Consider the following 24,952-nt stretch of genomic DNA (forward strand, 5'->3'; position numbering starts at 1 on the left):
AAATCTGAAAAAATGAGTACTTATATGCTTGAAATAATTCTTGAACCTCAATTTCATAGTTAAACCTCATCAACCATTCTTGTAGGGTTAAAGTATTATTTGAGTCCAAAATAAAGCAAATAGTTTTGTTAGTTATTCATCAGTTTTGTTGTTTTTTGTTTTGTTTACTGAGGTGTGCCTTGAATAGTTCTGGTAATTTGTAACTCTATATTTCAACAATGACTTTTATGTAAGCATTGTATTTTTAACCATTAATTGTGATTAAAAGTACTGTACTTAATATATTGAGTAATTTTTAGTGGAAAAGCAATTCCTTATCATGTCACATGTTGATTAACACCCATGATAAGAACAGCTCTGTTTTCTGCAGTGCTTTATACCTTGTTTACACTGAATTCATTAATGTTTAAATTTTTTTGCTTTCTTTTAAGTAAGTTGAGAATTGAACTTGGTACATTAGTAGTTTACATGATAGTAAAACAGATGTACTTTTTTGAAGCAGTCCTCAAAATACTCTAGGTCTCTTTTTTTTTTTTTAACATCTTTATTGGAGTATAATTGCTTTACAATGGTGTGTTAGTTTCTGCTTTATGACATAGTGAATCAGCTATACGTATACATATATCCCCATATCCCCTCCCTCTTGCATCTCCCTCCCACCCTCCCTATCCCACCCCTCTAGGTGGTCACAAAGCACCTAGCTGGTCTCCCTGTGCTATGCGGCTGCTTCCCACTAGCTATCTGTTTGACATTTGGTAGTACATTATAAATCCATGCCACTCTCTCACTTCATCCCAGCTTACCCTTCCCCCTCCCCGTGTCCTCAAGTCCATTCTCTACGTTTGCGTCTTTATTCCTATCCTGCCCCTAGGTTCTTCAGAACAAATTTTTTTTTTTTTTAGATTCCATGTATATGTGTTAGCATATGGCATTTGTTTTTCTCTTTCTGACTTACTTCACTCTGTAAAATACTGTAGGTCTCTTGATTACTTACAGTGGCTGAAATGGAAACAAATTGCTAGGAATAAAAGAGTTCATTCTTTAGCCTTTATAAAACCTTTTATATTTACTGACCTTTAATGTGAAGTCAAATACCTTTCCTTTGGTGGTTTCAGTCTGAGCCAGACCTAGATCCTCTTTTGAACTGTTGTCTCTGGTTGGGATTTTGAAAGACTCTGAGATGGAAATTAGAGTGTAGCAGATTTACCAGGGAAGCCTCTGGGGACCAGTGCCATACAAAGGAACAAAGCCCAGTTTCCACAGGAGAGGTTAGACTTGATAAGTCTCAACAACCCCAAAGGGGTGCTCTGAAGCTGGGATGGTCCTCAGAATTGTCTCAAGTTGGGGTGAGGGGAGATGGACCTTTATATCCCCAATCCTTAGATGCAAACTGCCCCAGAAGCACAATGATCTTGGATCAAAATGGCTCTTTTCAGATAAGGCAATTCCCTAAGAGAGCAGAGAGCTGAAGACTGTCTGCCAGCAGTATTCCCAATAGATAGGAAAATAAGCCCTGCAGTTACAAAGGGGTTCTGAATGATGGCTCATAGCACCGACTACCGTTATATTTATTCATTCGTGCAGTACGTGTATTGACCATCTACTGTGTGCCAGATTTTCAGGCACCAAGGGTATGAAGTTGTACAGGAGATGATACCTATCCTTAAAGAACTCACGGTCTAGTGGAAGGACTGAGCATCATCTCTCTTGTTTGTAATACTAGTGGAGCAGAGAGAAGTAGGAGAAGGGAAAATTTGATCCAGTTGCCACTGTACAAGAGGTTCCATGTTGTTCAGCCCTGCTTTCTCCATCTAGTCCTTGGCCCTCATTCTGCTTGGTTTTTCAGTGGTAGTAAGTATATGAAAGAGAGAGATTTGAAAAAAAAAATCTGCATTTCTTAGTCATACTCTGTGCCTGCCTACTTTTTAAATCACCCTTAAGAGAGGCCCAAGTTTCTTGCTTCCCCCTCCTATGCCATCCCTATTTCCATCCTTGTCCTAAGGGATTATATGCACATGTTCCTTGAGTTTGGAGTGTGGAGGTGGGATGGGTATGGAAGAACAGGCAGTGTTCTAGCCCTACCTCTTAATAGGTTAGAAGATTAGAGTCGTGACTGGTGGAAGGAAGTCCCTATGCTCTAGCTAGTGGGATTTTAGTAGGGAGAGATACCTCCCAAGGATCATCCCAAGCTGGAACTCTGAATATATATTCCACTGAAGTCTTTGTTCAAAGTGGTGATGGTCATATAACACCAATTAGATTCATATTTTGGCTGTATTTAAATAAACTAGCTTGGGAATCTTAAAACTTATTTTTACAGGAAAATATATTGCTACTTCTAAACATCTGACTTACAGAAAACAAATTCATAAGAATATACACATTCTAAGACCTGCCTGTTTAGGATTTATTTAGTTTGGCTTCTTTTTCTTTTTTTTTAATGTAAATTTATTATTATTTTATTTATTTTTGGCTGCATTGAGTTTTCGTTGCTGTGCGCGGGCTTTTCATTGCAGTGGCTTCTCTTGTTGCAGAGCACGGGCTCTAGGCGCAAGGGCTTCAGTAGTTGTGCCTCGTGGGCTCTAGAGCACAGGCTCAGTGGTTGTGGCACACGGGCTTAGTTGCTCTGCGGCATGTGGGATCTTTCCAGACCGGGGCTTGAACCCATGTCCCCTGCATTGGCAGGTGGATTCTTAACCATTGCACCACCGGGGAAGTCCAAGTTTGGCTTCTTTTTCTTAAGGTAGATTTTTTTTTTAAACCCAACATACAGATGTTGTAAAAAGCCATTTGTACCACAAATATGATGACAATAACTGTCTTTTTCATAGATTTACCAGGTGTATGAGTTTGGAGCCCTTGTGTTAATAGGTTGGGGGTGGTTGTTTGAAAGCAAACATGTATTGAGTGCCTAAGTGAGCCAGCCCATTTTATTTAATGGATAATTGGCTGTTTACAAATGAAGAAAACAAAACTTAGAAATGTCTAATTGTTTGCTCTCAATTATAAGTTAATTAGTGGAAGAGCAAGAATTTGATCCAGGTTTCTTGACTTTTTAGGAGATATTTTTAAACAGTGTTCAAACAAATGTGTGCACATAGCCATGGTGAATTTCTTGATTGCAACCCAAATTCCATCACTGCTTTTAGGGCTACCTGGGTCACTCTAGAGATGTTTCCTCTAGACAGACAGAGCTACAACACAGGTGCACTGCTTCAGCTGGGTTCTAAATTGTAAACTCCCAATTTCAGGGTTGTTGTGCCTTATGAAAACGTGGTGTTCCATGTAGTGTTTGGGTTCAGCTTAGCTCCGTGGAGCCATTCAGGGACTCGGTTCATTCTTTAAAAGTGATGCTGCTATCTTCAGTGTGTGGCTTCTAAGTCTTCCATGAAAGGAAGACAGAGCATGAAATTTATTTCTTGTCTGTATAGTCTTTTTGTTCATATACCCTGATGCAAACTAATACCCAACATACTGCTGAATACTTAAGAGGTAATGAGGAAAGGGAAAATGAAAGGAGTAATATGTCTTTCCTGGCTTTGCAAATTGACTCCTGTGTGTAGAGAAGGGAAAAATCTATCTTGAATGGTTTTCAAAATGAAATTTTTAAGTAGAGCTAACAATATTTTCTTGGTAAGAAAATGAGTAATCTAATTGACTAGTAATATTTACTATTTATAATGTTGGTTGAATCACATCTATTAAGTATGTGTGCCTTCTAATACAAAAGAAACTAGTTTATTCATTGACTCAACAAATATTCCCCAGTGTTCTGGCACTGAGAACCTAGTGGGAGAATGAGTACTTGGATAGTTTGTGTTTAGATATAAAATTTTGTGACAGTTTACTATCTTGATTTCCTTCTAAATTATAAGAAATTAGATTCTGTGTAAAGTACATTTTATTATATTCTGCTCTTTGAATATTTGTGATTTTAAAAGAATTCTGTACATGTATATATAAGATATACATGTATTTATATATATTCTAGTAAATATATTTTTTAAATATAGGTATATAGTCTCCTGAGTTAGAAAGAAAAGCTTCCTTGAAATGGTTTGCTGGGATTGATTTTATTTATGACATAATTTAAACAAATTAATTAGGGTTAATATGTAGGAGTACTCATGACAGTCATTTTAGTGTTTTATATTTAACATGTTATTATTTGGAATAAATGATTAATGAATTAAACCGCATTTAAGATATTTAGATTCCCTATATAACTTAGGGTCTTATTTTAGACTCTTTGGGAACATACATTAATACATAAATTGATGACTATTAGTTCTCTCATTTTTCTGTACTTCAGAAGTCCTTTGTTCCCCAAAGATTTAGCAATTTGTACATCCTTAAACTGTTCCTCAAATAATTACTTTGGATTTTGGAAACTTTCACAGAAGTAAAAGTTACACAAACTATACAAATACAGTTGATCATTTTGATAGCACAAAGAAATGCCTCAATTTGCTTTAAGGAGGACATATAGGCTCTGGTGAATTTATAAATCTGCCTTGTGAATTTAGAAAGTCAGAAGTAATATAAAATTTTGAAAGAAAGGAACTTTTATTGGATTGAATGGAACTCTTCATGAAGTTCATGAAAATGCTTTGTTCTAATTCTAGTGTTTATTCTTAAGTTCATTGTGAAGTTTGTTTGTCATTTTAACACATGATAATTTATGTTAATGTTGAATCTGGACACTTAAAACTTTTTTATATGAAATACCGGAGAGGAATTACAGCTCCCTTTGTGGTACAGACAGCATAGGTTTTTTTTTTTTCATGATTTAGACGTATGATAAAATATGTTGCTATTTCATGCAGTGTTTTGACTCTGCTCAGGTCCTTAGAGGGACTGGGCTCCTTCCATAAAGCTGATGCCGCCATTTTCAGTGTGTGGCTTCCAAGCTTCCACTAAAGGAAGAGAGATCATAGAGGATCATGTGAGAAATTTGTTAGCCAGAATGTTTTCAAATGACTTTAACTGCAGGAGTCTGAGATAAAGAGTTTAGTGTGTTCTAAGGAAGGAGAAAGGCACACAGGTATTAGGGGGTTACTGGCAGTCTGTGTCACATCTTATATTTATAATTGCTCTTTCTCAAATGTCTATGAGTTCCTCCTCTTTCCACACCCCCTTGCTATTCTCCAGGATTTCATCCTTGTTTCATTGTTTTTTCCATTCTTTCTTTTCCTTGGGCATCTTATACACTTTTGAGTCTCAGCTACCCTTGTATTCTGATAATTCAAATATGTATCTCTAGTGCTGACTTCCAGCTTATACATCCATCTGCTTAGTAGATATAGCCATTTGGATCTTTACAGGCTTCTCAAACGACTTCACATTTCTAACTTCTTTTCTCCTACTTTCCCAGCCCTCACCTCCCCAACCTCATCCATAATATAATCCTCCTCCTTTATTTCCATTTGCAGATTCTAATATTACCATGTACCTAATTTCCCAAGCTAGAATCTAGAAGTAACCCTAAATTCCTCTATCACCTTCCACATCTATCAATCCCAAAGTATACGTAGGTTTTATCATCTAAATATTTCTTCAATCTATCCCAGTTTTTTCTTTCAAACTTCTACTGTTCGTTTGGTTTTTTAAAAATTTATTTATTTTATTTTATTAATTAATTTATTTTTGGCTGCGTTGGGTCTTCATTGCTGTGCGTGGGCTTTCTCTAGTTGCGACGAGCGGGGGCTACACTTCGTTGTGGTGCATGGGCTTCTTATTGCTGTGGCTTCTCTTGTTGCGGAGTACGGTCTCTAGGCACGTGGGCTTCAGTAGTTGCAGCACGTGGGCTCAGTAGTTGTGGCTCACGGGCTCTAGAGCGCAGGCTCAGTAGTTGTGGCGCACGGGCTTAGTTGCTCCGCGGCATGTGGGATCTTCCCAGACCAGAGATCGAACCCGTGTCCCCTGCATTGGCAGGTGGATTCTCAACCACTGCACCACCAGGGAAGTACCCATACTTGTACTATTCTAATTCATATTCTTGTCATCTCTTGCCTCAACTCTAACAGTAAGTTTGCTTCCAGTCTTGCCTTCTTCAAATTCATCCTCTTCACTATAGCTGTGGTTGGTTATTAGAAAGGCACATTGAACATGGCGTTCTCTTACCCAAACCCTTTTCTACTGCCTCAGTGACTTAGCTAACTTACTAATTCCTTTTTCTGACCTTATGCTTTGTCTTCTAGAATTACACAGTGTCTTACTTCTTCCTGTGTATATTCTTACTTGTTCTTTACTTCTGAGTTTTTGATCAGAGCCCTTGATCATATTTATCAATTATAGTCTTCCTAAAATGATTTTCCCGGCTTTCTTTATCTCATTGACTTTTAGTAATATTTTAGTACTCAGCTAAAGCAGCCTTCCCCCATCTCTGGCCTTCCATTGACCCATAAATTCTTGCATTATTAAAGAGCAAAGGTCATGTTTTATTTCTCTCTGTGTTCTTACCATTTAGCCCTGTGGCTTGCAAATAAAAAATCTCTCTCTTCCTGCTCCTGCAGCCCTCCCCCTAAAAAAGAAGCACAAAAAGGATTTAACTTTTAAGGATATTTGCTTTCTCTGTTTGGATTATGAAAGTATATGTGCTGTTTTTAACCATAATTACATTTATTTTAGTGAAGAAAAATAAACTGATGTTTATCTTTAAATCGATAGCTTATTTTTCCTCTGACCACACTAGAATGAAGAGTTGCTAGTTAAGGAGAACTATATATTTTCTCAAAAATTGGGGTTTGTGGAAAAGTTTCATAACTTGAAAGAAGAGTCAGCACACATAATTATTACAGACCATATGGCATCTGCTTTATTGGAAGGAAGGCTTTTGCAAAGATATACTCCTCTCAAATAGTTGATTTGTTTATTTTCAGTGGTTGGAGATGAAATGGGTGAAACCAAAATATAGAAAATTGTGTTAGTAATGCCCATTTGGTTGATTTGTGTACTTTACAATATTCTACCTTATTCCACAAAGTATTGGAGACAAGAGTTCCATGTTGTATATTTTAAAGACTTTGGGATATTTCTGTTTAGGGTAGAGGTTTTCTAAATATTTTGATATAAGTGGAGAATATTTTTTTATTGCTTTAAAAATCCTTTAGTGTTGATAAAAATATTTTGATATATTCTTTATATTTAAAATTAGTTCCATACTTTTCTTGTTCTGTTATGCTTTTACTGTACAGAACTCTAACATTCAAGAGAGAGGTAATTTGAGACTGTACAGATTCTGCTATAATGTGAACTAGTCCTCATTTTTTAATGGATCTAAAGCTTCTATCTTATGGCTCTAAAACCGTTGTTTTCTTGATCACTTCACTTTCATTACAAGCACTAATGATTAACTTTTTGAGAAAGACCACGTTTTCTATTTTCATTTAAAAAAGTACATTTTTACTGCGTTCACTGAAGACTAGTATAAGGTAATAAAGCTCCAAAGTTTTGTCTTGCGAGTGGGTGACTGAACTTATTACTAGCTAAATGACTGACTGTAGAACCATGTCATAGTTCTTTACTAACAGTTAAAATCACAAATATCAGGGGTCTGCTTTACCTTATTTTTGAAGTATTCATAAGGTGAAAACAGTAAAGAGAATTCTGAGCGTCTCACACTAGCTTAATTTTCCTAAAGATTAGGAAGGAATACAAGATGTTTTTCTTGTATTGCTGCCTATCTTGAAATTCTTCACTGACTCCTTCAGTATAGGATAAAGTCAATAGACTAAGCACTCTATGGTTCTTCTGCAGATTTATTTTTACCTATTTTTCCAAACTAATTTTGAACATTTGTTCAAAAAATAATAGTATTTACTATGTACTGGGCAATATACTAAGCTCTCAAAATATAACACTAAATAAGAAAGACTTAATCCCTGTCCTCATAAACTTGCCTAATTGCTCCAGCCTAACTGATGAGCATGATTTAAATAATAGCGTGCATTGTTATGCCTTTTTACCTTTGCTTACTTCATTATTTTTTCCACAAAATCCTTTCCCTTCAGCATCAAATTTTACCCACATTTCAAACTTCCACTCTGGTGATATCTCCGATATCACTATTCTCCCTGTTCATGCCAGGTCATTTTAGTCTGTTTCCTCTGAATGGCTGTGGCAACTAATTCATACTGTTCAGTTACAACATTCACTTATAATTATTAATAAATTCTAATTTTTAACTTCTCATGTGTGCATCTCCCCAGATAGCCTATAAGGTTTTGGATGGCCAGTCTGTTCTCTGCAACCCCTGCAAGTGATTCGGGTCCTTCCCACATGCAAAACGCACTCCCTTCCTTTCAAGGTTCCCAAAGTCTCATCCCATTACATATCTCCTCAGAGTCCACAATCTCTACATCAAAATCAGATCCAGATGTAGATGAGCCTCCTTGGGTATAGTTGCTTAAATATCTCAAATATTGTTCTTCTGAATCTGAAGACCTGTGAACTGAAGAGACAAGTTCTTTAGCCCCCTCAACCCACATACACCACCTACACACTCAGAATACAAGGATGAGATATGCATAGGATAATTTCCATAGACTTTCCTGTCCAAAGAGGAGAAAATAAGGGGCACAAAGGAGTCATTGGTCCATAATGACTTTGAAATTCAGGTGGGCAAACGTTGGAGGTTACTTGATTAGATCTCAAGGCCTTGCGATAATTCTTCAGGGTTCCAGACTTTGCACTCTGAGTCATCCTTCCTTTTTCATGAAATGTAGCATGTGTTTGCAGCTGAGGAGTTTCCTCAGTCAGCTTCCTGCCAGCAGAATTTTGGGGGTTGAATGGTCTCATTTCACTTGGTACTGTCACTGTCCCTCTCAGTTGAAGTTAGCAATGTGTTTGCTGATACAGTTCTCTCAAAAATTTTGTCAGCCTCCTGTGAATCATATTGGGGTTTATTCCATTAGATAAAAGCCACAGCCAAGAATCTTCAAAATACGGACTTCCGCAGAATTATTAAGATACAGTGCTCTCAAGCTTTCTAGAGGACCTATTGTTTGACTGAGAGGATCTGTGAGATACCCATAATCTGTTTAATGGACGTTTTGTATAACTGATTAATACTGTGAGGTATCACCCTTGAGCCTTCTGGATTCTTAACAAAAGATTTTACAGTCAATCCACCAGTTTTATTTTTAGGCCGTGTTCTGGCCATGCCCTGGATTCAGACTTTGTATAGAAGCCATTCTTACCTTTAGCATCTTTTGCCATCTTGAGAAGCTGAGACTTTTCAAAATCATTCATGTCCTGGTCTTTTTGTTGTTTAACAGTCCTTTCTTTAGTTTAGCTTATCTTTCTTCTCTTGCATTTTACTGAAGCGCCAAGGAAAAATAGGCAGCACCTACCACACTTTGACTCTGCTTGGCAGTCTCCGTGGCTAGATCATTCAGTTCATTAGGCACATTTCCTACTTTCCACGTTACTGATAGTAACAGTGTTGCAGAGTTTCCAACACTACTTAACAGGGATCTGCCTTCCTCCAGTTTCCAAAAACATTTTCTTCTCTTCCTTTTGAGCCTTCATGGGAAGTGGACGCAAAGTCCAGCTTTCTACTAACACACTGTTCAAGCAATTTAGGTTTTCTCTACCATGCTCCTAAAAATCCTTCCAGCCTATGCCTACTGTCAAGTTCCAAAGCTATTCCAATATTTTTAGTTATTGTGGCATCACCCCACTTCCAGCTTTCAAAATCTTTTCTAGTTACCTCGTCCTGTGTAACAAATTTAGCAGCTGAAAACAACGAACATTTATTTTCTTACACTTTGAATGGGTCAGGAATCTGGGTGTCGCTTAACTGGGTCCTCTGCCTCCAGATCTCTCTCAAAGTTGTAATCAAGGTATCAGCTGGGGCCATGGGCTTATTTGAAGGTTCAGCCAAGAGAGAATCTGCTTCCTGGTTCACTCATGGTTGTTGGCAGGATTCAGTTTAGATTCTCTTGGCTTGGGGCCTCTTTCAGGTCCTTGCTCTTGGTCCTTTTTCATAGGGCAGTTGACAACATGGCAAGCTGGCTTCCATCAGAGCAAAAGACAGCTGGCAAGACAGAAGCCAGAATCTTTTTGTTACCTAGTCTTGGAAGTAACATCCCATCATTTTTGCCCTTAGTATTCTCTTTGGTAAAAACAAAGCAAATCTCCTGCACATGAGTGGAGGAGATTATACAAGGGCATGAATACCGGGAGGCAGAGATCATTGGAAGCCATCTTAGAAGCTATAAGATCTTTGGCTACTTCTTGCATGTGAATCTGCATTTACTGGGGTTGAAAATTGGAAGAGTATCTAGAGCACACCAATGAAATAATGTTTATTTACTTAACCATTTAACAGGAGGTTCTTCACAACCTTGTAACTTACTGAAACTTGAAAATAGTTTTATAAGCTTAACTTCACACAAGCCCAATTTTTTTTTTTTTTTTTTTTTTTTTTTGCGGTATACAGGCCTCACTGCTGTGGCCTCTCCCACTGCGGAGCACAGGCTCCGGACGCGCAGGCCCAGCGGCCATGGCTCACGGGCCCAGCGGCTCCGTGGCACATGGGATCCTCCCGGACCGGGGCACGAACCCGTGTCCCCTGCATCGGCAGGCGGACTCTCAACCACTGCGCCACCAGGGAAGCCCACACAAGCCCAATTTTATTCATATATTCACATGAAGTATGATGGAATATAAAACTTTTAGAGCACATTTGACTTTGGACAAATGAATCTAGTGCCTTTTTTTTCTTTTTCCCGGGTACTGATACATGTCAGTATTTACAAGATGCATGAAATGAAGTAAGTGATTTCACTTACTCTAGATTAATTCTGAGATAAGTTATTCCTTTACTTCTTACTGTAGTTTTGGAATTATGGTAGAAGAGATAATATTGCCTATACTTTCAGTGCAGTAAATATAGGTAGTATGACTCTAGGAGTAATTATACATGCAAACACATATGAAGAAAAATCCTACTGTTTTTGGTATTGGAGGAAGGGGCTGGGAAGAATGGTTGTAATATCCTATACATATCCTGGAAAATATATTTTCATTTAAAGGTGGAAATATTTTAAGATTTTTTTCTTTGTTGGTCATATTTCAGTGTTTTCATTATTCCTGCCTCAAAACTTTTAAACTCTTGGCACAGAAACCACTTTAATCTAACAGATAGACATGCCAAACTGGCCTGAAAGATAATAGTAATTACTTTTTTCCATGGATTATTTTAGTGTTATTTGGTTCAAAACTTGGCTTTGTGTGGTCTGATAAATATTGTGATGTTTAGATTGAAAATGAGTATTGAGCACATTTAAGTAATTTTTTCATTTTAGGGTTTTAGAAGAATCATTATTTTTCTTCCATGTTTCCCGGAAAGTATGGGGGTTCGTTTTTTAGTTATGCTATAAAAGATTAAGGTGGGGTGGAGGAAGAGAATTTGTATAGTTGCCTAAATCTGTTTATTTTCGAGTTGCAACTGAATCTCTCACTAGGTTTGTGATCTGAGAAAAATTGCCAACAATAACAATGTTATTAAATAATGTTGTGGGTATCTAACCATGTTTTAGGATACCATTAACACAGTTCCTTTTTAGATTATCCCTAATGTATAAAGTTGTCTTTTTCTCTTTTACAGGTAATATAACATTACAAAGCAAGATGGGTAACATCACAGTAGGTATGTGCTAAGTGGTTGGTAAATTTTGTGTGCTTTTTAAAATAGCTATATTTGTGATATTTAATTAGAGTAAATAAAGTCTACAGTTTAGCTGATGAACCTAATAGGATCCAAATATACCTATTAGGATTCTGCCTAGTCAAATATAGGCAGACCCAGTATAGGAATGTGTGAAATTATTTCTGCAAGTTCATTGGTTCATCATCCTATAAATACTGGATAATTATAGGTTTGGTATCAGTCAGAATACTGTTAGAATTCTGATTTCACCACTTTCTACACATGGGCAAATTACCTAACTTCTCTGTACCTCAGCTTACACATCTGAAAAAAATAGAAATAACAGTAAGTACCTATCGTATGGGGTTCTTGAAAGGATTAAGTGAGGTATATAAAGTACTTTAGCACAGTGTCTGACATATGCTTAAATACTCAATAAATAATAGCCATTTAAATTATAGTAATTGTTCTAATCCTAGGCCAGAACTAATAGTGGCTAGTGGTACTTTAGACCTAATCACCACATGTGATGCTGTGCCTGTGGGAGCAAAAGTTCACATTTCCAGATTGTTTGTTTGTTTGTTTGTTTTTGGCTGCGTTGGTTCTTCGTTGCTGCACGTGGGCTTTCTCTAGCTGCGGTGAGCGGGGGCTACTCTTCGTTGCGGTGTGCAGGCTTCTCATTGTGGTGGCTTCTCTTGTTGCGCAGCACGGGCTCTAGTACGGGCTTTAGGTGCACTGGCTTCAGTAGTTGTGGTTCGCGGGCTCTAGAGCGCAGGCTCAGTTTGTGTTGCATGGGCATAGTTGCTCTGCGGCATGTGGGATCTTCCTGGACCGGGGATCGAACCCATGTCCCCCACACTGGCAGGCAGATTGTTAACCACTGCGCCACCGGGGAAGTCTCTTCCAGATAGTTTAGACAGAGCTTTTCTCTAACCCAAATAGCACCTGCTTGCCTGTTGGGTGAAGGAACACTGTGAGCTCTAAGAGTGGTGGTTGTTTTCTAGGCCTTAGAGGGTGGGGATTTGGGGATGGGAAACTCCCTCTTTATTGAGCAGCTGTGGCTTATTGCCAGTGTGAATGCCAGGCCTCCTGGTTTTGTCCTTTTTGACATTTGAAATTTGCTTTTTCTTTGTGCTGACTGAAATAGTGAATATACCCAACAGTCCTTTTCACTATCATTCCTTCTGGATTCTCTGGTTTAGAGTGCACATCCTTTTTTAAGTTTTCTAGACATTATAACTTCTGTGTTCCGTGAGGGATAAATAGAAGATAAAGGCTTCCTAAGTGATGATTATAAATCATTTTAACTAAAACATGACAGGATTTACCTGTTTTCCAGTGAGAAAGCAAAATTCACTGCTGACTCTTCAGGCCATTTCATCAGAGGGTACATCTGGGGATAGTAAGGGAAGTTTTTAGGGTGAAAAAAAGGTACACTAGTGAGAAGCTGAGCTAGTTGAGGAGAGAAAATCCTAGACACGGGTGGAGTTTGTAGCAGTAGAGAAGGAGGAAAAAGAAGGGGAATATTCCAAATTGGGAGGCATAAGAAGTTTCATTACCCACTAGCAGGCCCTTTAGGCAGATGTGAATTTGAGGAAAACTTAAAATCTAATATAATACGATAATGCTAGTATTATTGTTGGATGGAATTGTGGGAACGTAAAGGGAAAACCATTCTCTCTAAAACTGGAAATAAATGGGTTATTTATCCATACTGAGAAAGAATAGTAATAGCAAGGATGAAATGATCAGTAATTTACATCTTTGAAGATGGTTTTGCACTGTGTATAATTGATTAACATTATGAATTCCCCTATAAACTTTCCCCTTTTCCCACTATTAAGTATTAGAGAGATTTTAAGGCAAAGTGTTTTATTTTTCTTAAATAAATCTCTGTTCATTCAGAGAAAATTACCTGAGCTCAGTGTTAAGAAGTATAACTGACCACAATTATAGAAGTATTTAATGAGCCTTTATAATTTTCTTCAGTGAAACATAAATGGCATCTGTGGCTTTAGGTTGCTCTTAAAAATTCCAAATAAGTGAAGGTAAATAAAGGTTGAATTTCTAATTTTGTAAACGTCATTGATAAATTTTGAGTCCTATTTTGGAAGAATCTTTTAAAATAAGAGAAAAAGTATGCATTTATTAAGTTATCATGATCTGTGATAGTGTGGAAAAGCATGGACTTTAGAAGACTGTGAATTTTGGTCCTACCACATGTTAGCTGTGTGGCTTTGAAAAAATTACTAAATCTCTCTGAATTTGCATTTTTATACATGGTTACCACCCATATAGCCCAAGGTTTTTGAGAAATTAAATAATGTAAAGCACAGCCCAATGCATGGTAGTCATTCAGTGTTTAACCTTAATAATAAGGGAAGTGTTCATTTCTTAAATTCCTTTCATTCTTTGAATATCTCTATTAAGACTTTGGAAGAAAGTATAAACTATGTCACTGTTTATATTGATCTTAAGATTGTGTTAGCATTTGAAGACAACCCTGAATATGGCAATAACTAGTCGACATATATTTATTGAGTGCCTGCTTTATAATAGGAACTCGTTTAGGTACTGAGGAATATGTTGGTCAACAAGATGTCTTTATGCTCACCTTCGGGCTGAGAAAAAAAACCAGTCGGTATGTAAATAACAAAAGATAATTTCACATAGTACAATGAATAAATAAGAGAGGGTAATGGGATAGAGAGAGGGGAAAAGAAAGCTACTTAGTTTAGCAATCAGGGAGGGTCTGGAGAAGAGATATTTGAATTAAGCCCAGAGTAATGGGAAAGAGGCATGTAAAATTCTGGATGCACAGCTGCCCAGATAGAGGACAGCCAGTGCAAGCCCTTAAAATGGAATTACTTTATAATTTTTGAGATATAGAAGGGAGACTTCTGGAAAAAATGGTGTGAGGTGAGATAAGTGAGAGCTCTAGATCACAGGGCCTTGTAGATGTGGTAGGAGTTGGGACTTTATTCCAACTACAGCAGGGTGGTAGCAGGGTGTATTTAAATACAATTTGTATTTAAAGAGAACAACCTAGTTGTTGTATCAGAGGGGTGCCAACGTGGAAGCAGGTGACTAGAAAGCTTAGTTTGTTTATCCATTCTCCTGTTGGTGGCTACCTGAGCTGTTTCTAGTTTTTGGCAATTGTAAATAAAGCTGCTATGAACATTCTTAGACAAGTTATTTTATGGATGTGGAGATTTTATATATATATATATTCATTTATTTATATATATATTATATATATATAATTGACCCTTGAACAGTGCAGGAGTTGTTTCAACCCTCCCTGCAGTCAAAAATCCACATTTAACTTTGCAGTTGGCCCTCTGCATCTGTGATTCTTCATCTACAGATTCAGCCCACCTTAGATTGTGTAGTACTGTAGTATGTATTTAGTGAAAGAAATCATGTATAAGTGGGCCTGTGCAGTTCAATCCCATGTTGTGTGTATGTATTTATTTTACATGTATGCATATATGTACGTATATATATATTTATTTTATTTATATGTGTATATATAATATATATGTGTGTATATATCACACATACACACATATATATATATGTATTTTTTTTTCCTTCTTAATACCTAGGAATAGAATTGCTGGTTTGAGGGAATTCCCTGGTGGTCCAGTGGTTAGGACTCCACGCTTTCACTGTTGAGGGCCTGCGTTCAATCCCTGGTCGGGGAACTAAGATCCTGCAAGCCACACGGCGTGGCCAAATAAATAAATGAAGGGGGCAGGTGAGGGGGTGACAATAAAATATGGATTAAATTCTAAAATACCAAGTAAAACAATTTTTAAAAAAGAGAATTGCTGGTTTGAGTAGGTATGTTTATGTTTAGTTTTATAATGAACTACCAGACTTTTCCCAAAGTTCCATTTTACATTTTCTTCTACAGTGTATGAGAATTCTAGTTGCTCCATATCCTTACCAACATATATTATTGTCAGTCTTTTTGTTTTTACCCATTCTGGCATGTGGATAGTAGTATATCTCTGGTATTAATTTACATTTCCCTAATGGCTAATGGTGTTCAGCACTTTTTTTTTTTTGAAGTATAGTTGATTTACAATGTTGTGTTTCTGGTGTACAGCAAAGTGATTCAATTATACATATATATTTTTTCATATTCTTTTTTCATTAGAGGTTATTACAAGATAGTGAATATAGTTCCCTGTGCTATATAGTTTTATCTATTTTATGTATAGTAGTTTGTATCTGCTCATTCCAAACTCCTAATTTATCCCTCCTCCCCGTTTCCCCCTTGGTAATCTTAAGTCTGTGAGTCTGCTTTGTAAATAAGTTCATTTGTATCATATTTTAGTTTATACATAAAGTGATATCATATGTTATTTGTCTTTCTCTGACTGTTTTGCCGAAAGCCTGCTTTCGGTTTTAAGGTTCATTGGATTCGCTGCCAAAATAACCACTCGTCTCACACAAAGTTTTAATCAATTCTTTAATGAGAGGTGATTTAACTTAATTTTAATATAAAATCATTAGAAGGAGAATAATAAGAATATTAGAAAAATGTTACAGGGTATTTACATCACCGAATTGGGCCAACACCTACTTCCAGATCCAGACAACAGCTGGGAAGTCCCAAGTAACGCAATCTGAAGCCCCAGTTGGGAAGGGTCCTGGGTGGTACATGCATCACACAGGTGAGACTTCAGATTGGAGTTCTGGGGGCTTCTGTTTATAATTAAAGGCAGCAAACTATTAGCAGTTTTTGCTCAGAAATTCAGCTCTGGTTCAGTTGTAACAATGCTGTTAATTTCATCATGTGAGTCACAAGATTTTCCAGACCCCAGGGGACTGGCCAGGTCCCCAGGGCTCAAGAAATTCCAAGACCCATTCCCTTTCTTATCCTAAGTGCTGCTTGACTTGCTAGCAGCAGTTGTTAGGTGTGCAAGCAGGCATGCAGTCCAGGCAGGGTCACAGGTCGATCAGAGGCCTGCTTCTGCCTCTGAAGCCTGAAGAAGACCATTTTACTAGTTTTCCCAACACTGACTTACTTCCCTTAGTATGATAATCTCTAGGTCCATCCTTCAGCACTTTTTCGTGTGCATATTGGTCATTAGTGTATCTTTTGTGAAGTTTTGTTCAGATCTTTTGCCCATTTATTTTTTCCGTTGGGTTATTTCTTTTTATTATTGAATTGTAGGAGTTCTTTATATATCCTAGGAACAAGTCCGTTGCCAGATATTGTTTTTCTATATTTTCTCTCAGTCTTTGGCTTGCCTGATTATTTTCTTAACAGTGTATTTCGATGAGAAGATTTCCATTTTGATGAAGTCTAATTTACCAGTTATTTTTATGGTTATTGCTTTTTGTGTCCTTAGAAATCTTTGTCTGCCTTCAATCATGAAGCTGTTATCCTTTGTTTCTTTTAACAGCTTTAAAATTGTTGCTTTTACCTTTGATCCATCTCTGATTTTCGTATTTGTTGTGAGTTAGGAATCAAGATTCATTTTTTCCCATATGAATACCTAGTTTTACATCACCATTTGTTGAAAAAACTTCCTTTCTCCAATGGATTACTTCCACATCTTTGTCTGAAATCAAATGACTAGATAAGTATGGATCTGTTTCTGTTCTGTCTCTCCTGTTTCATTGATCTATTTGTCAGTTCTTAGGCTAGTACCACACTGTCTTGATTATTGTAGCTTTATAACAGTAAGTCTCTTTGGGATTAGCAGATGCAAACTAGTATATATAGGACGGATAAACAACAAGGTCCTACTGTATAGTACAGAGAATTATATTCAGTAACCTGTGATAAGCCATAATGGAAAAGAATATGAAAAAGAATATATATATGTATAACTGAGTCACTTGACAGCAGAAATTAACACAACATTGTAAATCAACTATACTTCAATAAAATAAAAAAAATAGTAAGTCTCTAAAATAGGTAGTTTTCAAAATTTGTTCTTCTTTTTTTAAATTTATTTTATTTATTTACTTTTGGCTGCGTTGGGTCTTCACTGCTGTGTATGGGCTTTCTCTAGTTGCGATGAGCGGGGGCTACTCTTTCTTGCAGTGCGTGGGCTTCTTATTGCAGTGGCTTCTCTTACTGTGGAGCACAGGCTCTAGGTGCACGGGCTTCAGTAGTTGTGGCTTGTGGGCTCTAGAGCACTGACTCATTAGTTGTGGTGCACAGGCTTAGTTGCTCCATGGCATGTGGGATCTTCCCGGACCAGGGATCGAATCCGTGTGCCCTGCATTGGCAGACAGATTCTTAACCACTGTGTCACCAGGGAAGTCCCTGTTCTTCTTTAAAAGTGTTTTGAATTTGATTTTCTATATAAAATTTAAGATTAGCTAGTCAATTTTTTACCAAAAATTTTTTACCAATTTTTTACCAAAAATCCAGTTGCAATTATATTTGGAATCAGTTTGGAAAGAGGAGACACTCACAAAAATTGAGTCTTTCAATTCATGAACATAGTGTAATTCTTCATTTATATATATCTTTAATTTCTGTCATCTTGTTTTGTAGTTTCCAGTGTAGAGGTCTGACACATCTTTTGTTAAATTTATTTGTGTTTTTGACCCTATTATAAATGGAATTTTAGAAAATTTCTTTTTCTAATGGTCTGCTGCTGGTATATACAAAATACAATTGATTTTTATACATGTACCATATATCTTGTGACCTTGCTAAATTTATTTATTTGTCCTAATAGCATATTTTTTAGAATCCAGAATTCTTTTCTATGTAGGCAGTCACTCCATTTGCAGATTAATACAGTTTTACCTCTTTCTTTCCAATCTGTATTCCTTTTTTTTTCTTTTGCCTTATTAGGCTGGCTAGGTTCTTCAGTACGATATTGAATAGTAGTGGTGAAAGTAGGATTCCTTACTCTTGTTCCCAATCCTAGTATACAATATTAGAGGGAATGCATTCATTGTTTTACCTTTTAGGTATGATGTTAGATATACAGGCTTTTTCTAGATGTTCTTTACCAGACTGAGGAAATTCTTTTTTATTATTAGTTTTCTGAAAGTTTTTTTCTTTTCTTTGATCATGAATGGTTGTTGAATTTTGTCAAATGCATTTTCTGTATTTATTGAAATGATTGCATGTTTTATTCTTTTTTTACTCTATTAATATGATCAACTACATTGATTTTTGCATGTTAACCAACCTTGTGTTCCTGGGATAAACCGTACCTAATCATGATTTATTATCCTTTTTATACATTGTTGGGTTTGGGTTGCTAATATTTTGTCAAGGATTTTTGCATTCATGTTTATGATGAATGTTGATCTGTAATTTTTTATTTTGTAAAATCTCTGTAGGTTTTGCTATTAGGATTATGCTGTCCTTATAAAATGAAGTTGAATAGATTCCCTCCTTTCTCTTTTCTAAATTTATGTAAGATTGGTATAATTTCTTCCTTAAATATTAGATAGAATTCACCAGTGAAACCTTCCTTGCAAATAGGAATGTTGTTGATAATGAATTAAATTTTGTTAATAGATATTCTGTTATTCTATTTCTGTTTTATCTGGTATTACATTTTGGTAAGTGGTATTTTGAAGGGGTTTGTCTATTTCATTAAATTGTCAAATTTGTTCACATAATGTTCATAGTATTCCCTTATACTCATTTTTATGCCTATAGGATCTATACTGATACCCTCTGTTTCATTCCTGATACTAATATTTATATTCTCTTTTTCCTGATTAATGAGGCTAGACTTTATCAATTTTGTTGATCTTTTCAAAGAACCAACTTTTTACTTTTTTAATTTCCCTGTTGTTTGTTTTCTAATTTATTGATTTTTGCTCTTTATTTTGTTCTTCCTTTTATTTACCTTGAATTTCCTTTGGTCTTCTCTAGCTTCTTCAGGTAAAATGTTAGGTCATTGATTTTAGACTTTGTTAATATTAATTTTTAAATGATAAGTTCTTTTAAGCAGTGCGTCCCCCAAATTTTGGAATGTTGCATTTTTCATTATTATTCATTTTAAAAGACTTTAAATTTTGCTGGTGATTTCATCTTTGGTCTGTACAAGTCTCTTGTTTAATTTTCATATATTTAAGATTTTTCTAGATCTCTTGTTTTTATTGATTTCTAATTAAATTTCATTCTGGTTAGAGAACATACCCTGTGTGATTCAGTTGTCTTACATTTATTATGATTTATTTTATCATCCGGCCTGTGGTTCTAGCCTAGTGCTACATGCCCTTAAGATGATGTGTAATGCAATGATTTTTTTGTTGTTGTTCTAGTTGTTGTGTCAGTTGCTGAGAGAAGGGGTTAAAGTTTTCAACTAATTCTGTCAGCTTTACGTTTAGCTTTTGAATCTCTGTTATTTAGGTACATACGTATTCATGATTGTTATGTCTTCCTGGTGAATTAAACCTTTTGTCATTATAAAATGTCTTTCTTTATCCTAGGTAATATTCGTTGTCTTGAATCTACTTTGTCTAATCATAATAAAGGCACTCTTTCCTTCTTATGCTTAATGTTAATAATAATAAAGGCACTCTTGCCACCTTATGCTCAATGTTAGCGTGGTGTATCTTTTTCTGTCCGTTAATTCTCAATTGGTCTTTATGCTTAAAAAAGCATCTTTTATACATAGCATATGGTTGGAACTTGCTTTTTTTAAATTCATTTTTAGAATTCTGTCTTTTTTTAAAATTTTTTAAAATTAATTTATTTTTGGCTGCGTTGGGTCTTCGTTGCTGTGTGCGGGCTTTCTCCAGTTGCGGTGAGCTGGGGCTACTCTTTGATGCGGTGTACAGGCTTCTCATTGTGGTGGCTTCTCTTGTTGCAGAGCATGGGCTCTAGGCATGCGGGCTTTAGTAGTTGTGGTTCGCGGGCTCAGTAGTTGTGGCTCGTGGGCTCTAGAGCTCAGGCTCAGTAGTTGGGGCACACAGGCTTAGTTGCTCCGCAGCATGTGGGATCTTCCCAGACCAGGGATCGAACTCGTGTTCCATGCATTGGCAGGTGGATTCTTAACCACTGTGCCATGAGGGAAGTCCCTAGAATTCTCTGTCTTTTAATTGGAGTGTGTAGTCTATTAGCATTTAATATGATTATTGTTATGGTTGGGTATTGGTCTACCATTTTGTTATTTATTTTATTTTGTCCCTTCTATTTTTGTTTCTTTCTTCCTCCCTTTTTTTGACTTCTTTTGCATTAATTGGATATTTTTCAGAATTCCATTTTAATTTTCCTTTTGACTTTTTAGCTATACCTTTTTGCATTTTTTATTGGAGTTTCCAGTGATTTCAATATAGAACTTTAACTTTTCTCAGTCTATTTAGAATTAATATTATGCCACTTCATATAAAATGCACAAGACTTGCAACCAGATAGATCCATTTACCTGTTCTTGTTCTTTATAGTATAGGCTATCTTATATCTACATATATTATAGATCCCTTAATATTGATTCATTGATAAGACTTTTGCTTTATATTGTTATATGTATTTTAAAGAACTTAAAAGAGAGGAAAGTAATATTTTATATTTATCTAGATATTTACCATTTCTAGTGCTCTTTATTCATCCTGAAAATATGATTTTACAAGTGATATCATTTCCTTAGCATTTCTTACAGTCAGTCCAAGTCTGCTGGCAATAAATTCTCTTAGTTTTCTCTCATCAAAAATGTCTTCATTTTGCCTTCTTTTTGGAAGAATATTATCATTAGGTATATAATTCTGAGTTGATTGATTTTTTTTTTCTGTATGAATAAAATATAAACCAGAGGGCTTCTCTGGTGGCGCAGTGGTTGGGAGTCCGCCTGCCGATGCAGGGGACACGGGTTTGTGCCCCGGTCCAGGAGGATCCCACATGCTGTGGAGCGGCTGGGCCCGTGAGCCATGGCCACTGAGCCTGTGCGTCTGGAGCCTGTGCTCTGCAACGGGAGAGGCCACAACAGTGAGAGGCCCGCGTACCGCAAAAAAAAAAAAAAAAAAAAATATATATATATATATATATAAACCAGAATAAAATACAGGTAACAAACTAGAAAGATGTCTGATACATATATATAAAATCTCCATCCATATGTACGTACAACAAATGAGAAGAAAAGGAACAATCAGTGGGATGGGAACATGGATAAACATGAACAAGCAGTTCACAGGAGAAATAGTCCATATACATGTACAATGTTGTTCCACCTTACTGCTAATCCAAAACATCTAAATATAAAGTCATGATTTAAAACATTGATAATATCCATTGTTGAGAAAGTTATGGTGAAACAGAGATTCCTATCAGTTGTTAGTTCAAGTATGAATTGATCAACCATTTTGTAGGTCAGTTTGGAAACATATATCAGAATTGGAAGTATCTACATTTGCTTTGCTCTAGCACTTCCTCTTTTAGAACTTTATCTCAAGGAAAAATCTGGTAAGGATATAAAGATATATGCATGAGGGCATTTATCTCTTTGTTTATGATAGCAAAAGAGAGTATACATTTTAAGTTGTTCCCAGTAAGAGAATAATTATAGTATGGTACATTCATAAAGTGAATATTACTCAGCCTTTAACAATAACAATAACCTAGCTCTATAGTATACAATATAGAAAGATATTCCTGACATTTTATTAAATGAATAAAAAAGAGTAAAACATTGTACTATCATTTCAAAATATTATGTATATTTTCATATCAAGCATTAATTCAGAAAAAGAAGGGAGGAAAAGAGAATGGGAGAGGAAGTGAGAGAGGAGCACAGCAGAAATCATCCAACATTTATATAGAAATCAAAGCTGTTTAGATCCTGTGATAGGTTTCTTCCTTTGAATATATCTGGACCTAAGTCACTGATTTGTGGGAATACGTCCCATTTCTGCTGACAACTGGGTCAGGAGATGCCATACAATTTTTCAAGAACCCATTCGAGCTCTTTCATAAGTCAAAAAACATTGCTAAATTTTTTGTTTAATAATAGCATACTGCTTAAGAGGTTAAACAAATAAACAGAAAGTTGACATAATATTTAAGCAAGTCAGCAAAGTCCTAGTTATCTACTTGGTGATGTGCTATTTCTCACTTTAGTAAATTGGATGGAAGCAACTCTATTACCCCTAGAAAACAGTAAGCAATCAGGGTCAATGAAAAGCTTGAACTACCTTAAGACAACAACTTTTTTCATTTCTATAAGCAAGAATTGTATACCTATCTGTGTACATTACTGAAGCCTTAGAAAAAAGGGCTGGTTTCATTCGTAAATCTCTTTGTCTTAAATAGAATCAAATTTTACATTTTGTTTTTTTTGGGGAAAAACTCAAAACAAAATGTTTTGCTCTAGGAGCAGCAGATTTTATCTATAAAAGGCCAGATAGTAAAATTTTTAAACTTTGTGAGCCACACGGTCTATCTGTACTATGGACCTCTCTCACTTTAACATGAAAGCAGCCATTGACAATATAGGAACAAATAGTTGTGTCTGTGTTACAATAATACTTTATTAAGAAAAACAAGAGGGGGACTCTAATTTGGCGACCCTGCTGTAGAGTCTGAAAACCATTGTTGTTATGAATCTGGAGAAATTTGGGGTTTGATGCCTTAATCCCAAAGATGACAAGTGGGTAATGTTTATTTGAAATTTCTTGATTGATTGGTTTGTGTTTTCCTTAGAGTAAAAGATCTGCTGGAGAAAGTTGAAGGCAACTCTGCAAATCATGACACCCTAATTAAAGTCAATTGAGTAACTTGGATTTTGAGAAATTGAGATCAGTAGAAGTAAAACAATTACAAAGAAACAAAAAGTGATTTAGGTACCTGAGAGGGAAATTTGTTAGATTAGCAGAGGCTTCAAAATACTGGAATGGATATAGAGAAAAGGCCATATAATAGTATCAAATTGGAATATTATGAGACTAGAGGTGATTTAGGTATTATACTATCTGATTTCAGGAAAATGGATTGTGTCATCTCCATGATTCCTTTAAGAAGAATATGTGTAATTATGGTTCTTTAATTCTAGTTTAGATAATATAATTGATTAGCTTCTTAGGTAATCTCATCAGTCACTTGGATTTTGTAAATACATTCTAACATCCTTGTTAGGAAGAACATCCCTGTTCTTCCTAATTTCCGTAATACACATAGAGGTCTCTTAGAAGCTGAAGTGCTATAAAAATTTTGATTATGTATATCAAAAGCCTGATTTTACCTAGACTCATATTTTTTAAAAATAATATCTTCTTCTGGAATACCTGGTCATCTTCCATTTAAAAAAAGTCAACAGGAGAAAGCAGAGCTTGATAGTAGATAATGGTGGAATAGAAGTTGCTCACCCGGCTTTACTTTCCCTGCCCTATGTTGCCTCTTTTGGAAGGCACTGCCCAAAGCTGTATACTGGTAATTATATCTTTTAAAAAAGAATATCTTCATAGGTTTTTTGGGGGGTGTGGGGAGCAGTAAGGGTTGCCTTGTGTGTCTCTCATAAGCCCAGCCTCCTATATGCTATCTCCCTAACATAGAATACCTAAGCAGGACATTAATTTAGAAAACGTTCCTTGAAGTGACCTTAAAATTCTGCCTTTGCAAACCCTTTACACCCTATATATAAAATTCATTCCTTGTTCTTGCAATTAGTGTAGCTTTGGAAGTGTAGGAATCAAGTTGCAGAAATCAAGAGATATCTTTTGTGTTGCTGTTCCTTAGTTATCTACATGTTGACACTTGAGGTGAAATTATAAAAATGCAGAAGAATTTTCTGAACATACTTGAACAATTTCAAGAGAATTCTCCCTTTGTCTGAAGGAAAATAGAAAAGTTTGGAATTTTATCCTTTTGAGCTTAGCTGTTATTCTTTGCTTAATAGCAGAGTATATATCACAAATATCTATTTATTTGGTTATATATAGTTTTAGCTGGTAGTTGACATCAGTTTTTCTCTTTTGTCTGTGTAATTTTCCAGGAAAACTCAGTGGTCTCTGTCAGATGAACAAAATCTTTGTCCAAAATTGTGGTGATAGAAAACTCTCTGTGGGAGTTTATTCCAGTCACTGTCTGGACTAATAATTTTCTGTTTACTTCTTAATCTCTAATGCATATTTCCCTTAAGTCTTCCTCCAAGAGCTTTAATAGAATTTTTCTGTTTTGTGAGTCTCCGAAAAATGAAATTCTGTGAATGAAGCCTTAATTTGACTCTTGATAATTAATTTTTCTTTCCAATCATTTGTATTATAGAATACAAAAGAAAATTAGTATTTGTCTTGCTACGTAGCTTTTAAAATACCACATTTGCTTTCTCTTTTGAAAACATATCTTGAGTTTTAATTTTT

At 35.9% G+C, this 24,952-nt stretch overlaps 1 protein-coding gene across 5 annotated transcripts in view; it reads left to right on the forward strand.

Moving 5' to 3' along the window:
* Window positions 1-24,952, forward strand: part of FAM185A (family with sequence similarity 185 member A) — a 150,241-nt gene that overhangs the window by 14,680 nt on the left and 110,609 nt on the right. For all 5 annotated transcript variants that reach the window (XR_009565127.1, XM_060304782.1, XM_030834308.2 and 2 more), the window contains exon 5: window positions 11,615-11,656. Coding sequence is in view for 4 of the 5 variants with exons in the window: in XM_060304782.1 (XP_060160765.1) it covers window positions 11,615-11,656 (42 nt within the window). In the remaining variant the exon portion in view is untranslated. The remainder of the gene's footprint in view (window positions 1-11,614; window positions 11,657-24,952) is intronic.

The sequence above is a fragment of the Globicephala melas genome, chromosome 9, assembly GCF_963455315.2.
Source record: "Globicephala melas chromosome 9, mGloMel1.2, whole genome shotgun sequence".
Classification (NCBI taxonomy): domain Eukaryota; kingdom Metazoa; phylum Chordata; class Mammalia; order Artiodactyla; family Delphinidae; genus Globicephala; species Globicephala melas.